General features: G+C 39.5%; 1 protein-coding gene and 1 non-coding gene across 10 annotated transcripts in view; one reads left to right on the top strand and one right to left on the bottom strand.

Moving 5' to 3' along the window:
* Positions 1-20,145, bottom strand: part of MAPKAP1 (MAPK associated protein 1) — a 245,531-nt gene that overhangs the window by 118,375 nt on the left and 107,011 nt on the right. For all 9 annotated transcript variants that reach the window (XM_045470125.1, XM_045470121.1, XM_045470127.1 and 6 more), the window contains one exon: positions 18,292-18,464. In XM_045470125.1, the coding sequence (XP_045326081.1) occupies positions 18,292-18,464 (173 nt within the window). The remainder of the gene's footprint in view (positions 1-18,291; positions 18,465-20,145) is intronic.
* Positions 12,866-13,004, top strand: LOC123593932. The gene has a single exon (XR_006710609.1). It is a non-coding gene; the product is annotated as a U4 spliceosomal RNA (small nuclear RNA).

Below are 20,145 nucleotides of genomic sequence, written 5' to 3' on the forward strand. Positions count from 1 at the left end.
ATTTTAGAATTGGGTTAGCATGGAAAAAGCAGGCCCTTCCAGGGACAATGATATTTGTGAGAAGACTGGAAGTTAGAACGGTGAATGGATGCAAAATGAAGCCTGTTGCCAAAAAGAGATCCTTCTGGAGGATGGACAGATCTCTCTCTCTCTCTCTCTCTCTCACATACATACACACACACACTCTGTCATTAAATGTACTCATTAATGGGGCGCCTGGGTGGCGCAGTCGGTTAAGCGTCCGACTTCAGCCAGGTCACGATCTCGCGGTCCGTGAGTTCGAGCCCCGCGTCAGGCTCTGGGCTGATGGCTCGGAGCCTGGAGCCTGTTTCCGATTCTGTGTCTCCCTCTCTCTGCCCCTCCCCCGTTCATGCTCTGTCTCTCTCTGTCCCAAAAATAAAATAAACGTTGAAAAAAAAAAATTAAAAAAAAAATAAATGTACTCATTAATGCTTTGGAGATTTTATATTTATACAAATAAATGTATGTATAAATAAACATATATCTAAATCTCCAAAGCGTTAATGAGTACAATTAATTGAATTTCACTTATTCATGTTTCCACAAATAAAGCTAACAAAATTTTGCATTAGAAAAATTTATTTCATTTAATTGTTGATCAATATTCATTTCACATTCAAAGGCCAGTTTGGCTTTTATGAAGAGACAAAAGCCTGTAGTCCATATATAGATGGTATTTAATTCATATATGAAAATTCAGGAGCATTCCAGGAAGCATCCTAGATTTCTCCCAAATGTGATCTGACATGTTCAATTTGCTCATAAAAATTCACTTTTATCTGCAAAACATGCAAAATGTACTTAAGCATGATGGCCGGACAGATGAAATTTTTGGGGAGGTTTTTTGGATGAAAAATAAAAAGAGCACATGATTCTGCAATGTCCAGAACTCTTATTACTTGGGTCTTGCTATTTATTTTGATGACAAAATCATTATAAACAGTGCATCAGACATTATCAAGAGAAAAAAGGCCCTGAGGATTGCAGCTCAGAAGTTCATCTCTTTGAAGTCAGAGAAAAGACTTTTAAGACTGTCAAGATTTCCTCTTCTCCAAAATAAACTCCATAAATGTAAAGTGAAAATTGATAAATAACATTCTAAGGTTTGTCAAGCCACAACCACATCACACAAGAATAGTTAAGTCTAAGTTTTCTGGCAAAGAAGTTCTAAGGAGAAAATGCCCACTAATTTCCAAATGAAAGCAAGACCTTCATAGTGTTTCATCTGAGCTCCTTTTTTAGATAGTTCCTATTGCTATGTCTTCAAGTTCATTGATTTTTTCCTTTTGCGGTGTCTAATCTGCTCTTAAACTCACGCAGTATAGTTTCCATTTCAGATACTATACTTTTCATCTCTAGAAGTTCCATCTAGGTTTTCTTAAATATCTTCTACTTCTTTCCTCATCATGTTCATGTTTCCCTGTATTATCTTGAACATATGGAACATGTTTATAATAGCTATTTTAACATCCTTGTTTGCTAATTCTATCATTCTGGCATTTCTGGGAAGTCCTCTTTTCATATTGTTCTGAACCGGACATTTTTAAAACAAATTCACTTGGCAAAATTCTAAGTTTCAGAAACTCGTTCATTCTATTACAAACTGACCTTGAAAAGGTCCAGTAGGATCTTTCCGAAACACAATATGATACTGTCACTTCCCTGTTTAAAACCTTTTGCAACCTTTCAAATAAAAACAAAAGAGACCATTACTAGTACCTGGGTTCCATAAAGCCTTCCAGTATATTTTGCCCTGCTTTCAACTCAATCTCCTGACATTTCAGAACACACACCTTAGCCTCCATTCACACCACGTGCTTGCAGTATCCTAATCAGGTCCTAGCATATATACATGCTAGCTCCTGTTACTATTCATGCCGGCCTCTCAGCCCAGAGGCTCTCTATTCCTAGTCTATCCAGTCATCTTTTGAGATTTAGCTCAAGTATCCATTCTACTGGGAAGACTTCCCTAACATTCCTCTCACCCCTACTCAACCCAAGACTCCAACTTTCAGCAGAATTAGAAGAGCCCTTTTCTACGTCCTCACAGCATTCTATTATGTCTACTATTATAGCAAGTCTCAATGACCATGGAGCTAAAATTGTGTAATTTGGTGTCTGTCTCATATATTAGCCTAAATCTTGAGGCCATAAGCTTTATTTTATGACTGATTATATCCCCAGTGCCTAGTATAGTACCTGGGATGGTGCAGACAACATCTAAATGTTTGCTGAGTGAATGACTGCAAGAATAAAAAGATGGATGGATGGACGGATGGATGGATGGATGGATGGATGGGAGGGAGGGAGGGAGGGAGGAAAATCTCAAATGCCTATGTCTCCAGATGCTATCAGGAAAAGAAATTCATTGCTTCGTATAACATAGTTGTTAAGAGCAAGAGAAATGGAGTCAAACCTGGGTTCAAATCCTGACTCTGCCACTTACTAAATACATGATCTTGGGCATTACCTTAAATTCCTGATTCTCAGCTTCTCTATTGTTATCTAAGAGTTACAGAGGTATTATAAGGAAGAAGATAATATATGTAAAATGCTTAGCCTGGGTCATGACACAAAGCAGGCATTCTAATGTGTTCATATCTACCCATTCATTACCTAGTAAGTGTGAGGACTCTGGCTCTTGGGAAATGTTGACAATGAGCAATATTTCTGTGCAGCTCAATGAAGACAGTGTTTGTAAACAGTATTCCCAAACCTTCATCTATCACTTAAATATCTGACCAGGTTGAGACAATCTAACTCGGTGTTTTTTGATGAATAAAGGTTTGTATACCGTCAGAAGCTTGTCTAAGCAGACACGTGGAGAAGGGCTTCTTCCCTGGCAATGGCATGGGTGGTAAGTTTAGTCTACATCTCTGAATCTGAATGTTCCTATGTTCTCTCATCCATTCCACAAATCATTTATTGAGTACTTGCTATTTGCTAAGCATTGTGTTAGGGACTAAGGAAAACAAAACAATAAAATAGACAATGTCCAGCCTCCAAACTTATAACTATCGTACTGCTTACAAGACTTCTTCAACACATGGACAACTCTCAAGTCATCTCAGCCTTCATTTCATCCTAAACCAAACTCTTCCTTCACCTCTATTTCTTCTCTAGGACACCCTATTTCAGCACCACCATCTACCTAGTTTTTCAATGTCCAGTCTTAGGCCCTTCTCTTTCTTCACTTACGCATGCTGGAGACTCCAGTTAATCTCTCTATGCATAGGCTCCTACATTCACATTCCTAGCTCATAGTTCTCTCTCTCTTCTAAACTTCAAACATGCAAGTATAAACAACTATTTGAAAACTTCTCTTAGGTATAGCAAAGTCATCTCGAAAAGAAGACAAAACTCGTGCTGCTCCTCCCACTCCCCGACACACATTAAAAAACCAAATTAACACCCAGTCTTCCAAAGCCCCCTAATTCAGTGAGCAGCACAATACATCAAGTTGTGCAAGTCAGAAATCTAGGGAGTCACCTTTGGTACCTCTCCTCTCTCATACTTCTCATATCTAATTCATCCGTAAGTCCTATGAATTTCACCTCTTAAATATTTCCAGAATCTGTCCTCTTCCCTCAATCTCCACTGTGGACCCTGCCCATCTTTCAATCTCATCCATCCTATTTTCTCTTCCCTATTTTGTGTTCCAGCCATGCTGGCCTTTGTTAGTCCCCTGCCACAGTGTCACTGCTTCCTCCTGCCACAGTGTCACTGCCATGCAGTTCCATCTGCCAGGAACCTCCCCCTGCCAAATAACTCTGGTATCACTTTCTCAGGGAATTTCTCCCTGACTCCCAAGGCCAGGCTCTCATAAATGGCATTCCTTTCCTTCAGATTACTCAACTCAGTTTTTATGCAAACATTATTTGGCTTAATTATTTGATATAATTATCTGAATTATTTGCCCATTTCTCTCACTATATTGTTGAATTCACGAAAGAGAGACCATGTCTGGCTCTACTCACCATTGTATATACCCAGCAAAATGCACGGTATATAACAAACACTCAATAAATATTTATTGAATGTATTAATGAATACAAATGTGAGTGAAACGAGCCAGTTACAAAGTGCTCTTACAATTGATAATTTCTTCTTCCCCATCAAACTGCACATTTTTTGAGTGCAGCGATCACATTTCTCTTGTTCTTCATTTTATCCTCAATACCTAAGGCCTGAAACTCCATCATAAATATTTGCTGAATGAAGGAATAACAAAGAACTGAAGGCTTCAAGATTAAGCTGGATATCAAGAGGAGAAGAGTGAGAAAGGCATTTCTGATTGAAGAAACAGCAAAAGCAGACAGGGTATCAGTGTCAAGAAGCTGCCAGTTAAAGAATGTGATCTGTAGGATGCATGGGATCACAGCTGAGGGTCAGAATGGGAAGGGCCTCTCTTAGGCTGTATTATCTAGGTAAGTGCTTCTCAATGATGACTCTAAGGAATATAAATTAGAAGCAGCAACCTACAAAGGGGAGGAGAGCAGACAGAAGTGGTCATGTAGATGCAAAAATGGGGAAATATAAAGAATTCAAATTGCAAAGTTGTCAGAAAACATAATGGAAGGTCAAATATTCTTATATGCTTACATAAGCCCACAAGGGCACCACTGTATCATAGCATAGTGCATTCTCTGAATCATTCAGAAAGAGCTAAGTTATACTACTGTTGCTGAACTACTACCAGTATTGGTTGTAGCAGTAGCTGGCTGTAGCTAACAGTATTTGACAGCAACAGAAATAAACATTTCCTGAGCACTTGCCATGTATTTTCTCATTTTATTTTCCTAACTACCCTGTTAAGAAGCTTCTATCCTCATTTTACACACAAGATAACTAGAGTACATAGGACTGAAGTAATCAATCCATCCAAGACCATGCTGATGATAAGTGTTAATGCCAGAATTCAAACACAGACTACAGCTTTGGATCCCACTATGTTATACTCCGATTAAGAAGACGGGGAAAGGGGCGCCTGGGTGGCTCAGTCGGTTAAGCGTCCGACTTCGGCTCAGGTCATGATCTCGCGGTTCGTGAGTTCAAGCCCCGCATCAGGCTCTGTGCTGACAGCTCGGAGCCTGGAGCCTGTTTCAGCTTCTGTGTCTCCCTCCCTCTCTCTGACCCTCCCCCATTCATGCTCTGTCTCCCTCTGTATCAAAAATAAATAAACGTTTAAAAAAAAAAAAAAGAAGACGGGGAAATATTAACACATTTTAGAGAATCTCTATGAAAAATTATTAAAATAAAGTGACAATGAATGAAATAAACTTCAATGATCGATCTACAAAACCCCAGTTTCCCAAGGGCTCTGAGAAGCTGAGGGTATGTCAGAATGAAGCAAACCCAGTGAACTCCATTGTATGGCTACACCGCGTCCTGGTATACTCTACAGCTGCACTCTCCAACATTTAGCTAGCGAGCACTTGAACTATGGCTAGTCTGAATTGACTGTATATAGCAAAGAAACACTGAATTTTTAAAACTTATGACCAAAAAGAACATTAAAAATCTCCTTAATTTTGTCAATAACATGTTGAAATAATAGTATTTTAGATACAATGGGTTAAAGAAAATATAACCCATGAAAATTATAAAAATTACTTCAATTATAATAATTATTAGGGAAATAAATTTCACCCATCTTTTGGAAACTTTTAAAAATGTGGTTATTAGAAAATTTCAAATTGGGGGCGCCTGGGTGGCGCAGTCGGTTAAGTGTCCGACTTCAGCCAGGTCACGATCTCGCGGTCCGTGAGTTCGAGCCCCGCGTCAGGATCTGGGCTGATGGCTCAGAGCCTGGAGCCTGTTTCCGATTCTGTGTCTCCCTCTCTTTCTCTGCCCCTCCCCCTTTCATGCTCTGTCTCTCTCTGTCCCAATAAATAAATAAATAAATAAATAAATAAATAAATAAAAGTAAATAAACGTTGAAAAAAAAAAAAAGAAAATTTCAAATTGTAAACATGGCTCACATTTGCAGCTTGCTTTATGTATTTTTTCCAGCTTTGAGATATAACTGAAATACAACATCATGAAAGTTTATTCCTGGTAATCAATTTGTAAAATACGTGTATTTGATACACTTATGTATTATAAAACAATTACCACCAAGTAGGGTTAGTTAGCTAACGCCTCCAACACATCACATAGTTACCATTTCTTTTTTGTGATAAGAATACTAATGGTCTACTCTCTTAGCAATTTTCAAGTATATAAAATAGTATTATTAACTATAATTGCAATGCTGTACATTAGATCTCCAAAGCTTATTCATTTTCTAACTGGAAGTTTGTAGTTTTTGACCAGTTATTTCCCACCCTTCCCCCATCCCCCAGTCCGTGGTAACCACCATTCGAATCTCTGTTTCTGTGAGTTCAGTTTTAGAGTCCATATATATGTGACATCATGCGGTATTTGTCTTTCTCTGATTTATCTCTTTCAGCATAACGCTCTCAAGGTCAATCCATGTTGTTGCAGACGGCAGGATTTCTTTATCTTATCTTTTCATCCATAGACAGACATTCAGGTTGCTTCCATATCTTAACTATTGTGAACAGTGTTGCAATGAACAAGGGAGTGTAGATACCTCTTCAAGATCCTGTTTTCATTTCCTTTGGATATATACCCAGAAGGGGAATTACTAGAGCACATGGTAGTTCTAGTTTTCATTTTTTGAGGATCCTCCATATTGCTTTCCATTGTGGCTGCACCGCTTCACATTCCTAGCAACAGTGCACAAGGGTTTTCTTTTCTCCACATCCTCGCCAACACTTGTTATATCTTGTCTTTTTGATGATAGCCATTCTAACAGGTGTGAGGTGATTGCATTATATTTCTTTTGGACAGCACTGCTCTATTGCCAGACACTTCCACTCACTGAGCAATGCAATAATCTCAAAAGTATACTACTCCAGCTTCTGGACTATCGCAAAACTCTTCAGGCTTTTAGTAGCTCACCTGTCAGTAGCTGATAAAGAGCAACAGTAAATAAGAGACCAGTGAAATATGTTGAATGTTAAAGGGACAGCTGAACAGAAGAAGGCAAAGAACAGCCATTCTTGTGTACCATAGAGTCAGAACATATGACTACAGTCTCTGCACAAAATTGGGGCTAGTCAAAATTACCCTTAAAAAAATCCCTTAAATTAACTATGAAGTAGAGTAAATGTGGTTCTGTGCAAAGAGCAGTATATACCTCCCACCTCAAGTTCTTGACAGGATAAAATCTCACTGAATTTTATTTCTCTCTCTTTCACGAATGGGTGTTACTCAAAAGATACTGTTTCACTCTTGAATCCGATTAAATATAAATTAAACAGGAATGTTTAAAAAATTTTTATATGTCAAAAATAGATCTACATTAATATAGTCAACTGATATTTGACAAAGGAGCAAAGGCTTTGGGAGCAAAGCAGCAAAAGGAATGGAGAAAGGATAATCTTTTCAAGTGGGTATTCACATGCAAAAATGATTAAATCTAGACACAGACCTTACACCTTTAACAAAAATTAACTCAAAATGGATCACAGGCCTAAACGTAAAGCAAAAATCACATAAAACTTCTAGAGGATAACATACAGGAAAATCTAGATAACCCTGGGTTTGGTGATTACTTTTTAGACACAACACCAAAACACAATCTATGAAAGAAAAAAACTGGTAAGTTGGAGTTGATGCTGTTAAGAAAATGAAATGATAAGCCACCGATTGGGGAAAAAAATCCCTACAAAACACATATCTGATAAATAGACAAAGAACTCTAAAAAAAATCAGTCAGAAAACCACCTGATTAAAAAATTGGCCATGGCACAAAAACAGACACTCAGATCAGTGGAACAGAATAGAGAACCCAGAAATGGACCCACAAACGTATGGGCAACTAATCTTTGACAAAGCAGGAAAGAAGATCCAATGGAATAAAGACATTCTCTTTAGCAAGTGGTGCTGGGAAAACTGGACAGCGACATGCGGAAGAATGAACCTGGACCACTTTCTTACACCATACATGAAAATAAACTCAAAGTGGATGAAAGACCTCAACGTAAGACAGGAAGCCATCAAAATCCCCGAGGAGAAAGCGGCAAAAACCTCTTTGATCTTGGCCGCAGCAACTCTTACTCACCACGTCTCCAGAGACAAGGGAAACAAAAGCAGAAATGAACTATTGGGACCTCATCAAAATAAAAAGCTTCTGCACAGAGAAGGAAACAATCAGTAAAACTAAAAGGCAACCGATGGAATGGGAGAAGATATTTGCAAACGACATATCAGATAGAGGGTTAGTATCCAAAATCTATAAAGAACTTATCAAACTCAACACCCAAAAAACAAATAATCCATTGAAGAAATGGGCAGAAGACATGAATAGACACTTCTTCAAAGAAGACATCCAGATGGCCAACCGACAGATGAAAAAATGCTCAACATCGCTCATCATCAGGGAAATACAAATCAAAATCACAATGAAATACCACCTCACACCTGTCAGAATGGCTAACATGAACAACTCAGGCAACAACAGATGTTGGCGAGGATGCAGAGAAAGAGGATCTCTTCGGCACTGCTGGTGGGAATGCAAACTGGTGCAGCCACTCTGGAAAACAGTATGGAGGTTCCTCAAAAAGTTAAAAATAGAACTACCCTACGACCCAACAATTGCACTACTAGGTATTTATTTATCCAAGGGATACAGGAATGCTGTTTCAAAGGGGCACACACACCCCAATGTTTATAGCAGCACTATTGACAATGGCCAAAGTATAGAAAGAGACCAAATGTCCATCAATGGATGAATGAATAAAGAAGATGTGGTGTGTGTGTGTGTATAATGCTCCATTATATATATAAAATAGTCCATTATATATATATAATGCAGTATTACTTGGCAATCAAAAAGAATGAAATCTTGCCATTTGCAACTACGTGAAACTAGAGGGTATTATTATGCTAAGCGAAATTAGTCAGAGAAAGACATATATCACATGACTTCACTCATATAAGGACTGTAAGATACAGAACAGATGAACACAAGGGAAGGGAAGCAAAAATAAAAATAGGGAGGGGGGAAAAACATAAGAGACTCTTAAATATGGAGAACAAACAGGGTTACTAGAGTGGTTGTGGGGGGGGGGTGGGCTAAATGGGTAAGGGGCATTAAGGAATCTGCTCCTGAAATCACTGTTGCAGTATATACTAACTTGGATATAAATTAAAAACAAAAACAAAAACAAAAAAACTGACCACACACCTGAACAGACAGCTCACCAAAGAACACAGATAGGTGTCAAAAAGCATGTGAAAAAATGCTCAAGACCACTTCCTTAGGGAACTGCAAATTAAAACAAAAATGGGATGCCACTGGACACCTAGTAAAATAGCTAAAATCCAAAACATTTACAAAACCAAATGCTGGAAAGGATTTGTAGCAAAAGGAACTCTCACGTGTTGATGATGGAAATGTCAAATGGTATAACCCTTTGGAAGACATTTGGACAGCTTCTTAGAAAGCTATTTAATAAACAAAGGCTTATCATACAATCCAGCAACTGCACTCTTAGGTATTCGTAAAATGAACTGAAAACTTAACGTCCACATGAAAACCTGCCATAAATGTTTATAGCAGATTTACTATAAAGATTGGAAGCAACCAAGCTGTCCTTCAACAGGTGAATGGAAAAACAAACTATGGTACATTCATGCCATGGAATATTATTCAGCAATATAAAGAGATGAACTATCAAGCCACAAAAAGACATGAAGGAACCTTAAATACCTTAAATACATATTGCTAAGGGAAAACAACAGTCCGAAAAGGCTACGTATAGTAGGATTCCAACCACCTGACATTCTGGAAAATGCAAAATGGTAGGCACAATAAAATGATAAGTGGTTGCTAAAGGTGAACAGGGAAGAATGAGAAGGTGGAGCGTGAGGGCATTTTTAGGGCAGTGAAACAATTAGCGATGATGCAATCATCAGAGCCTGGCTGGCTAAGTCAGGAGAGTGGGAGACTCTTGATCTCATGGTTGTGAGTTTGAGCTCCACACTGGGTGTAGAGATTACAAATAAATAAACTAAAAAAAAAAAAAAAAAAAAAAAAAAAAAAAAAGAACTGAACACAAAGAGTGAACCCTAATATGTAAACTATTGTCTTTAGTTAATAATAATGTATCAATATTGGTTCATCAATTGTTAACAAATGTACTCCACCAATGCAAGGTGTTAATAACAGGGGAAAACAAGTGTCATGAATGAGATGTGTAGCAACTCTGAACTTCCTGTGCAGTTTTTCCATAAACCTAAAACCACTCTAAAAAATAAAGCCTATTTATGGGGTGCTTGGGTGGCTCGGTTGGGCGTCTGACTTCGGCTCAGGTCCTGATCTCACCATTTGTGGGTTTGAGCCCCGCAACAGGCTCTGTGCTGACAGCTGGGAGCCTGGAGCCTGCTTCAGATTCTGTGTCTTCCTCTCTCTCTCTCTGCCCCTCCCCTGCTCGTGCTCTGTCTCTCTCTCTCTCAAAAATAAATAAATATAAAAAAAATTAAAACAAAAAAGCCTATTTAAAAAATGTTTTGGGGTGCCTTGGTGGCTCAGTCAGTTAAGTGTCCGACTTCAGCTCAGGTCATGACCTCGTGGTCTGCTGGTTTGGGTCCCATGTTGGGCCCTGTGCTGACAGCCCAGACCCTGGAGCCTGCTTTGGATTCTGTGTCTCCCTCTCTCTCTCTGCCCCTCTCCAACTCGTGCTCTATCTCTCTCTCTCTCAAAAATAAACATTTAAAAATAAATAAATAAATATAAAAAAATGTTTTAAAAATCTTATGGGTAACTGACTTCAGAATTTTAAATAAAAACAGAAAACAACAACAAAGACAGCATTAAAAAAAACAAGCTTAAAACAAGTTGACTAACATGAAACTAACACATCAATAGTGAAGATAAAATTTAGTAAGAGAAATGAAGCAACAGAAAGACAAATAAAGAAACTGATCCCATTCACAATTGCACCAAGAATCATAAAATACCTAGGAATGAACCTAACCAAAGATGTAAAAGATCTGTATGATGAAAACTATAGCAAGCTTATGAAGGAAATTGTAGAAGATATAAAGAAATGGAAAAACATTCTGTGCTCATGGATTGGGAGAATATTGTTAAAATGTCAATACTACCCAAAGCTATCTACACATTCAATGCAATCCCAATCAAAATTGCACCAACATTCTTCTCGAAGCTAGAACAAGCAATCCTAAAATTTGTATGGAACCACAAAAGACCCCTGAATAGCCAAAGTAATATTGAAGAAGACCGAAGGGGGAGGCATCACAATCCCAGACTTTAGCCTCTACTACAAAGCTGTAATCATCAAGACAGCATGGTATTGGCATAAAAACAGACACATAGACCGATGGAATAGAATACAGACTCCAGAATTGGACCCACAAAAGTATGGCCAACTAATCTTTGACAAAGCAGGGAAGAATATCCAATGGAAAAAAGACAGTCTCTTTAACAAATGGTGCTGGGAGAACTGGACAGCAACATGCAGAAGAATGAAACTAGACCACTTTCTTACACCATTCACAAAAATAAACTCAAAATGGATAAAGGACTTGAATGTGAGACAGGAATCCATCAAAACCCTAGAGGAGAAAGCAGGAAAAAAACCTCTGTGACCTCAGCCACAGCAATTTCTTACTTGACACATCTCCAAAGGCAAGGGAATTAAAAGCAAAAATGAACTACTGGGACCTCATGAAGATAAAAAGCTTCTGCACTGCAAAGGAAACAATCAATAAAACTAAAAGGCAACCGACAGAATGGGAAAAGATATTTGCAAATGACATATTGGACAAAGGGCTAGTATCCAAAACCCGAAAACAAATAATCCAGTGAAGAAATGGGCAGAAAACATGAATAGACACTTCTCTAAAGAAGACATCCAGATGGCCAACAGGCACACGAAAAGATGCTTAACGTCGCTCCTCATCAGGGAAATACAAATCAAAACAACACTCACGCCAGTCAGAGTAGCTAAAATGAACAAATCAGGAGACTACAGATACTGGAGAGGGTGTGAAGAAACGGGAACCCTCTTGCACTGTTGGTGGGAATGCAAACTGGTGCAGCCACCCTGGAAAACAGTGTGGAGATTCCTCAAAAAATTAAAAATAGATCTACCCACGATCCAGCAATAGCACTGCTAGGAATTTACCCAAGGGATACAGGAGTGCTGATGCATAGGGGCACTTGTACCCCAATGTTTTTAGCAGCACTTTCAACAATAGCAAAATTATGGAAAGAGCCTAAATGTCCATCAACTAATGAATGGATAAAGAAATTGTGGTTCATATGCACAATGGAATACTACGTGGCAATGAGAAAGAATGAAATGTGGCCTTTTGTAGCAACGTGGATAGAACCGGAGAGTGTTATGCTAAGTGAAATAAGTCATACAGAGAAAGACAGATACCATATGTCTTCACTCCTATGTGGATCCTGAGAAACTTAACAGAAGACCATGGGGGAGGGAAGGGAAAAAAGAAAAAAAAAAAAAAAGGTTAGAGAGGGAGGGAGACAAACCATAAGAGACTCTTAAAAACTGAGAACAAACTGAGGGTTGATGGGGGGGTGGGAGGGAGGGGAGGGTGGATGATGGGTATTGATGAGGGCACCTGTTGGGATGAGCACTGGGTGTTGTATGGAAACCAATTTGACAATAAATTTTATATTAAAAAAAAAATGTTTAGTAAGAGAAACTCCACTATAAAAAAGACAATGATTTAGGGGCGCCTGGCTGGCTCAGCCAGTGACTCTTGAACTTGAGGTTTAGATTTCAGCTTTGCGCAGTGGCAGTATTGTAGCCAATGAGGTTTATCCGAGGCGCGATTATTGCTAATTGAGAGTTCAAGTCCCACGTTGGGTGTGGAGATCACTTAAAAATAAAATCTTAAAAAAAAAAAAAAGATAGTGATTTAGGCAGGTTTAAAAAAGAAAAACCTCACAAAATTATTCAACATATCTAAAACAAAAAGGCAAAGGTAATAGGCTGAACAAAGACAGATTAGAAAAACGCGAAGAACAGGAGGTGGAAAAGCTCCTATTACTGAAATAAAGCAAAGAAAAGGGCAGGACACACAATTCATAAAACAAAGAGGGCTGTTTTATATTGAAAAAAGTACAACTCACAATAAAGATATGAAATGCACGAACATTTTTGTGCGCTGCAATATGTAAAGTGGAAACTGTTGAAATCAAAGGGGAAACAGACAAGAAAATGGAAACATTAATTCATTTCTCTTAATCATCCATAGACCAAATAGTCAAAAATATAAGAATGTAATAGTAATCAAATATATCATTTTAATAAGAATATAATGAATTCTATAACCTACAGAGAATGTTTCCAGAATCCACAAAATATTTATGAAAGTTCATTGTATAGTAAGCCCCCATAAATAAATAAACAAATAAATTTCTAAGCAGAAATTTTACAGGCCACGTTTCCTGATGAAAATTCAATAAACATGATTCTACACAACAAAGTATAAAAATACAACTACCTAGAGACTGAAATGATTTCAGTTCACTTCTTACAAATGTTTTTCCTAAAATCAGGGTATGAAAAAAGCAGGAAATTAGCTAAAGTACCACATTCCATCTTGCTCAAGAGTTAACAGGTAGAAGAGTAAAGGAGGCCAAAAATTCTAGCCAAATTCTCCATTCCTTCCCTGGGGCCAAAGCCTACTACTATTGATAGTTTTCAAGGCACAGAAACAGGAGAGCAGTATTTCTAAATAAACTGTTTTCTTAACAACCAGACTGAAACCATGCATCTAGCAATTTGGCCCCCTGTGAATGAAGAGCTCTTTGCAGGGCCACCCCACTGGAAAAGATCAAAGAAGGATCTATTCTAACACTTTAAGTACAAATAGGTCAGGAAGAAAATACCTTGTACTGTACTGCCTGATAGGAAGAGATCCCAGGGATTTACTTTATAGACTGTCTTATACCAAACAAAACTGTGAAATCCACTGTTACATGAGGATTGCAAAAAATTTCAAAGGATCAATGGTTTCTTCAGAATCAATGTAACTTTGCAATTCACAATATACTTACAGAGCAACTATTAAAAAACGTGAACATGCTGGATACCTCAGGAATAGAAATATTAGTAAGATTTATTCAATTTCAGAGGCTTACAAACTAGTACAAGAGATAATCTCTACTTTGGGGGTTTGGAATTGCTAATTAAATTGTTTGAATCTTCCTTAATCCTCACTTATTTTTCATCTCTTTATCAGTTTTTGGTAGGAATGCATCAAAATTTCCCATTTTGACTATGGATCACTCAATGCCACTTTACAATTCCCTTAAAATATTTTGGTACTATACTGCTAAGTGCATATGCAGTCAGAAGCATTATGTTATCTTGGTGGGGCTGTTCCTTTTTTTCATTATGTAGTTTATCAAAATATCCCTATTGATGTGTTTTTGCCCTAAATTCTACTGTTTTGACTCTTTGCAACAGGCCCATCTCCCCACCTCACCACCATGCTTTGTCTCCCTTGGCCAGGTAAAGCTGAAGACTCTAGGCCCATGGGAAAGGAGAAGGCAGAATGGCCGTCTGGCAGCTTCTGGAGTGGAAAAAGAAAGTAAGGATCTTTTGTAAAGGGAAAGTTCTTTTTTTGTTTGTTTTTAACGTTTATTTATTGTTGACAGAGAGAGTCAGAGAGCGAGTAGGGGAGGCACAGACACAGAGAAAGGAGGCACAGAATCAAAGCAGGCTCCAGTTTCTGAGCTGTCAGCACAGGGCCGAATGTGGGGCTCAAACTCACGAACTGCCAGATCATGACCTGGCACTTAACCAACTGAGCCACGCGGATGCTCCTGTGAAGGGAAAGTTCTTAATTCTAACGTAGTCTAATTAACATTTTGTTTTCTACTATGGATCCTGCTTTCAGTATCATATATAAGAACTCTTCATTTAGCTCTTGGTCCCAAAGGTTTTCTGTTCTTTCTTCTAAAAGTTTAAAGTTTTACATTTCATTCTCAATTCATTTTTGAATCAATTTTTTTACAAGGCATATGAGGTTTAGGTTGATTTTTTTTGGTGTGTGGATGTCCCATTGCTCCAGCATAATTTGCTGTAAAGGCTAACCTTCATCCATTTCATTTGTATGTGCGTTTAATATGAAGACTAGTTTGTATCTGCCTCCAGTTCTAGGAAATACTCTGGCATTCTCTCTTCAGATATTGTTTCTTGAGATTCCTTCCATTCTCTGCCTCACGAGTGGGAGGCTCTCCATCTTTGCTCCACGTCTCTTAACTTACTCATCTTCCATTCTCTGTGTCTCCTTATCTCTGTGTGTTAGTGTTACGTCCTAGGTTGAATTCACTGGGAGTATCTTTCATCTCAGTCCCTCTTAACTGTGCCCAGTCTAGAGTTTATCCCATATGCTTTTTTGTTGTTACTTTAATAACCACATTTTATATTTCCAGTACCTTTAATTGGTTCTCTTCTAACTGGTTAATTCTCATCTGCTTAGTTTTGTTTCACCATTTCCTAGGAATTTACCATGGATGTTATTCCTTCATCTCTTTGATGATTTTAAACATATTTATTTGAAGTTAATTTGCAGATTGCTTTACTATATTCTGTTGGGAGTGAATTCATCTCCTAATTATTGTCTTTCTTAGTAGTTATACTCGTTTGAGAATTTTAATTTGCTAGCTCCTCTTGAATAGGAACAGTTTCTTTCTCTCTCTCCCTCCTTCTCCTTGCCTCCCTGTTTTTACAGTTATTGCCACTGTCTTCCATCCCCGTCCAAGCAGAGGCCTCCACCATACAACCAGGTCTTATACCAGCAGCTCAGGGTTCCCTATCCCTTGCAAACACCACCAGGGAGATCATAAACCCAGTCATGTCACGGCCAGGTCCCAGTAGCACTGCTATCTCTATTCCCCTACCACCCCAGAAACACAACTTTAAACAAGTCACAGACTCAGTCAGCTTTGTTCAGTTTCTTTTCATAAGTGGGACAGTCCCATCCCAGCTCCCAGGTTCTAGCAGTGAGACTTCCTCTGATCCCTATCCAGGCACAAAGTTCCTCTGGTCTCCATACCCTCAAGCAGTGTTTCCTACTCTTTTTTGACATCACGGCATACTTTGAAAATAACAGTATGAGTATGGTACATGGGTAGATGGATGAGACTCTTCCCTACCCAGAAATGCCAGCTGGGGCTCCAACCACCCCAGGCCCTGCCTAGCTACCCCAAAGCCTGAAAATAATCACAACATGTTTTTTGGGAAGTACCACCCTAAAAGAATCAACTCCCTGCACATGCTGCCTATTTCCATACCTGGTTCCATTTTTAGCCTACCAGGATGTTTATCTTGTTATTCAACTACAGGTATGTCAGTAACATACTTCACTTATCATTGCTATGTATTTGGAACAGAATTCAGAATTTAAAGCCTGAATGTGAAGGATCATCATAACAGAAGTCCATGCTTTTCCCTCTGTTTTAGAACACCCTCCTCTCAACCCCTCTGCATCACTTTCCCTACTCCTTCAAGTTTCAGCTTAGATGTATAATCAAGGTAGCTCTTCATGACTCCATTCTCATCCTCAAATATGGGATCAGACATTCTCACAGAACCTGATTTTACATGCTACTGTACTGTATTCCTATTGCTTATCTACCTTAGATAGTAAGCTCTCTAATGGCATGACCTGCCTTTTTCGTTTCTGGATGTCAAGATCTAGCACTGTGCCTGCAGTAAGTAGGAACTCAATGAATGTTTTAATATCACCCACACACAGTCATAGCGGGTATAATGTAATAGTGAAGAGCCAGGGCTCTGAAGCCAGGGATCCCTAGGGCTTAATGCCAGTTCTACCACTTACTGTGTGATTGAGGAAAGTGAGTTAGCCTCTCTAAGTTTTAGTTTCCTCATCTGTAACGTGTATGTCACAATTAAATCCTGACTCTTGTTCCTTACGAGTCGTGTCACCCTAGGCAATCCTTTGTGTCTCTTGGTCTCAGTGCCTGCACTAAGCAATCTCTTAATTAACTCAGACAACATGTGTAAAGTCACTAGCACTTTGACTCCTTTCTCTGTTTTTTTTGTTTACACTTCATGCTGAAAAAAGGGTAACACTATAGCTCAGCCTGGGTCAAGCCTTTTTTTGAGCCTAGGTGGTCGAAAAGGCTTTCTATTGCCACAGGAGCAGTAAACATTATATTCACAGTGTATTCAGGCAAAGTGGAGGCAATGTCAATGAGAACTTGAAAAAATAATTCTAAGTGCAAATGTAATGTACTTCAAGAAGAAAAAGCAACCAAGCAACTGACCACAGACTGGATCATTCTAAGAGAAGAGAAAGTCTCCATGAGAATCCATTTCCAAAATGAAGGCATCCACTACATTTTGCTGTATTGTAAATCCTACTGCTGAAGAGAGCACAGCAAACAGAAGAGGATGGCTGTCAGATAAGATATTCAAGCATGGGGGGACCGATGCAGCAAAGCACTTTACATGATATGCAGGTAGAAATTCTACTTTGGAGCATTACATTTTTCATAGAATTTTTTTCTATTTTTCTATTTTCTATTTTCTATTTCTATTTTTCTTTTTTTCTATTAATCATGAATAGAGCTTAGTGATTGAGAGAAAAACTGTACCACTGACTAACAACAAGGAAAACTATAATTCAGACCTAAAGGAAATAATGCAAAAACCTTAGCACCAAACAGAACGGGAGTCAAATCTGGACTCTGCCATGTCCCAATGGCGTGGACTTAAGCAAATATCAATTCTCTGGTTCAGAGTTTCCTCCTCTGCAGAATAAGGATCACACTGCTCACTTCACAGAGAGCCAGGAGAATTAAATGAGAAATCAGGTGTGCAGAGGTTTAGCATTACTGCCCAAATCATGGTAGGGGTTCAACAAATATTAGTTCCCTCCTACTGCCTCCCATGCAACTTTTACCAGCAAGCATCATAAAAGGGTTTGGAAACTGCTAAAATATATTGTCTCATGTCTGGATTCACAAACTTATTAGCCTATTCTGTACGCGGATTCTCTGAGATAAGCCTGGGATACCCAGGCCCAAGATCTGGTGAGCAACCTGACCTGGATCCGTGTGGATGTCTGGCTCCCAGGCCAATGCCTAGAAAGACTGACCGGGCCCAGAATGCAGCATGGGTGGCCCGGAGACAGCCAGAAACTAGAGCAGCCAAAAAGAGGAAGGATTACTTGAGCTTCGGCTCCCGTCCTTCACTTGTGTACTGCCAGCAGATGAGCCCGATCAGGTCCTGCACCCTGGCGCTGGCCATTGTCACCACAGTCATTGGCAGAAGTCTGTCCTGGCTCGAGTGCAGGGGGAGGTAGACGTCGATCTTCTTGGTTGCTGTTGTGCCGACATGACCCTGTGGACAGAACACATGCATGAGAGTAACGCACACGGTCACGGTCGCACAGACCCTACTGGGCCGCAATGACTGCTCGCCAGGGCCTGTGTGCAGTACAGCCATTTCTCATCCTTTTGGCACAGACCTGCCTGAGAGCCTGAAATGGTTCCAGAGGGGAAACACTGTCTAGTTCTAAGGAGTTTTTTCCCCCCCTTTAATTTTCATTTTCTAATGGTCTAAGAGACCCAGCTCTGCCTGCAGTATGGTAAATGAGGACTAAAACCAAAATAAACAAATTAAGAGTGGTAAGCAGACCTGATGTTTGGTTGTCAGGAGATGTGCTTTGCTAGTTACTCACTGTGACCCTGGACAAGTCACCATTAGACCCTGACCTCAGCTGAAAACTGCCACATCACTCCTTGAGACTTTGGGATAAGCGGCATGGGCAGCTGCCATACTCTGTGAAGAAGCCTTTAGGCCCGCAGCACGGGAACCAAGGGCTTGCCTTCGACGGGTGGGGGTGAATGGCCTAATTCCCTTATGCAGTACTCCTGTTTATTTCAGTCATCTGCACTGAGGTTCAAAGGTCCCTGGTCTGCCATTATTGTCCTAACTAGTACACCCCCGCTACTCTATATATCCTCAATCCCTCCAACACACTTACCCTTTCTCCCTCCTGAAACTTCCACTCTCCTGTGGAATTCCTACACTAACCAGCAAACTTCCATAAACCACTTCTTTAAAAAAATACTCCCTTCACTTCTTTGTCTTAATTAAAACCTGCTGGTCATTAAGGACACTGCTTCCTCTGCTGTCCAGAAGACTGTTCCACATTTTTCTTTTTTAACCCCCAAATCCTCAAGGCCAGGAGGCTGAGTACATATTCTTATCCCTGCTACTCCCTAATTATTATTTCTCCTTTCTGGCAAAAATCCCTATTCCTTGGAGACCCAAGACCTCCCGACTACACTATCCTCTCTCCACCCTTTTTTGTTTCTATTATCCACCAACCATCCAGAAATGCTCCTCCCTTGACCATCCAGAAATGCTCCTCCCTCGCCAAAGAGTCTGTGTCCCACCCCAACACCTATCATTATTCTTGGCAATTCCATCTAAAGGAACAATCCATGTAATATCCAAGTGTCTTAATCCCTAGACTATGTCATCCCATGCCTTTTCATCCACTCCACCTTCAATCACTTATGGCCGTGGGTACACCGAAGATCTGTACCAACTCCAAAATCTCAAATTAGAAGGTCTATTCACTGAATATACTTTAATATACTTTCATCTCACTTTAGTCCCCAAATTCTTCAACCTACAATCTACTGATCCACCACTATAAATGATGTCACCCTTATTTCCCCACACCACCCTCCAGATTACTTGATCAACCATTGTAAGCATTGCTTTGTAAATGCAGTTTTAACACTCTATTCCTCCATGGGATTCAAGTGGCAGAATGCCAACCTTGGTGAACCTAACTCTCTGCATTCCCCAGCTAAACACTGCTGGAGAAAAATCATGTAACTGCACAGACTGATTTGACCTTAAGCTCATTATGATAAACCTCAAACAGACATTCAACATTGTACAACAAGCCTATGACATCTCCTGATCAAACCTGCACCTCATGCCAAGACCACCACTGCATACTTTCCCTTCCCCCTTCCTACTTCTCACGAGCCTGCCTTGACCG

The sequence above is a fragment of the Leopardus geoffroyi genome, chromosome D4 (assembly GCF_018350155.1).
Source record: "Leopardus geoffroyi isolate Oge1 chromosome D4, O.geoffroyi_Oge1_pat1.0, whole genome shotgun sequence".
In the NCBI taxonomy this organism is placed as follows: Eukaryota; Metazoa; Chordata; class Mammalia; order Carnivora; family Felidae; genus Leopardus; species Leopardus geoffroyi.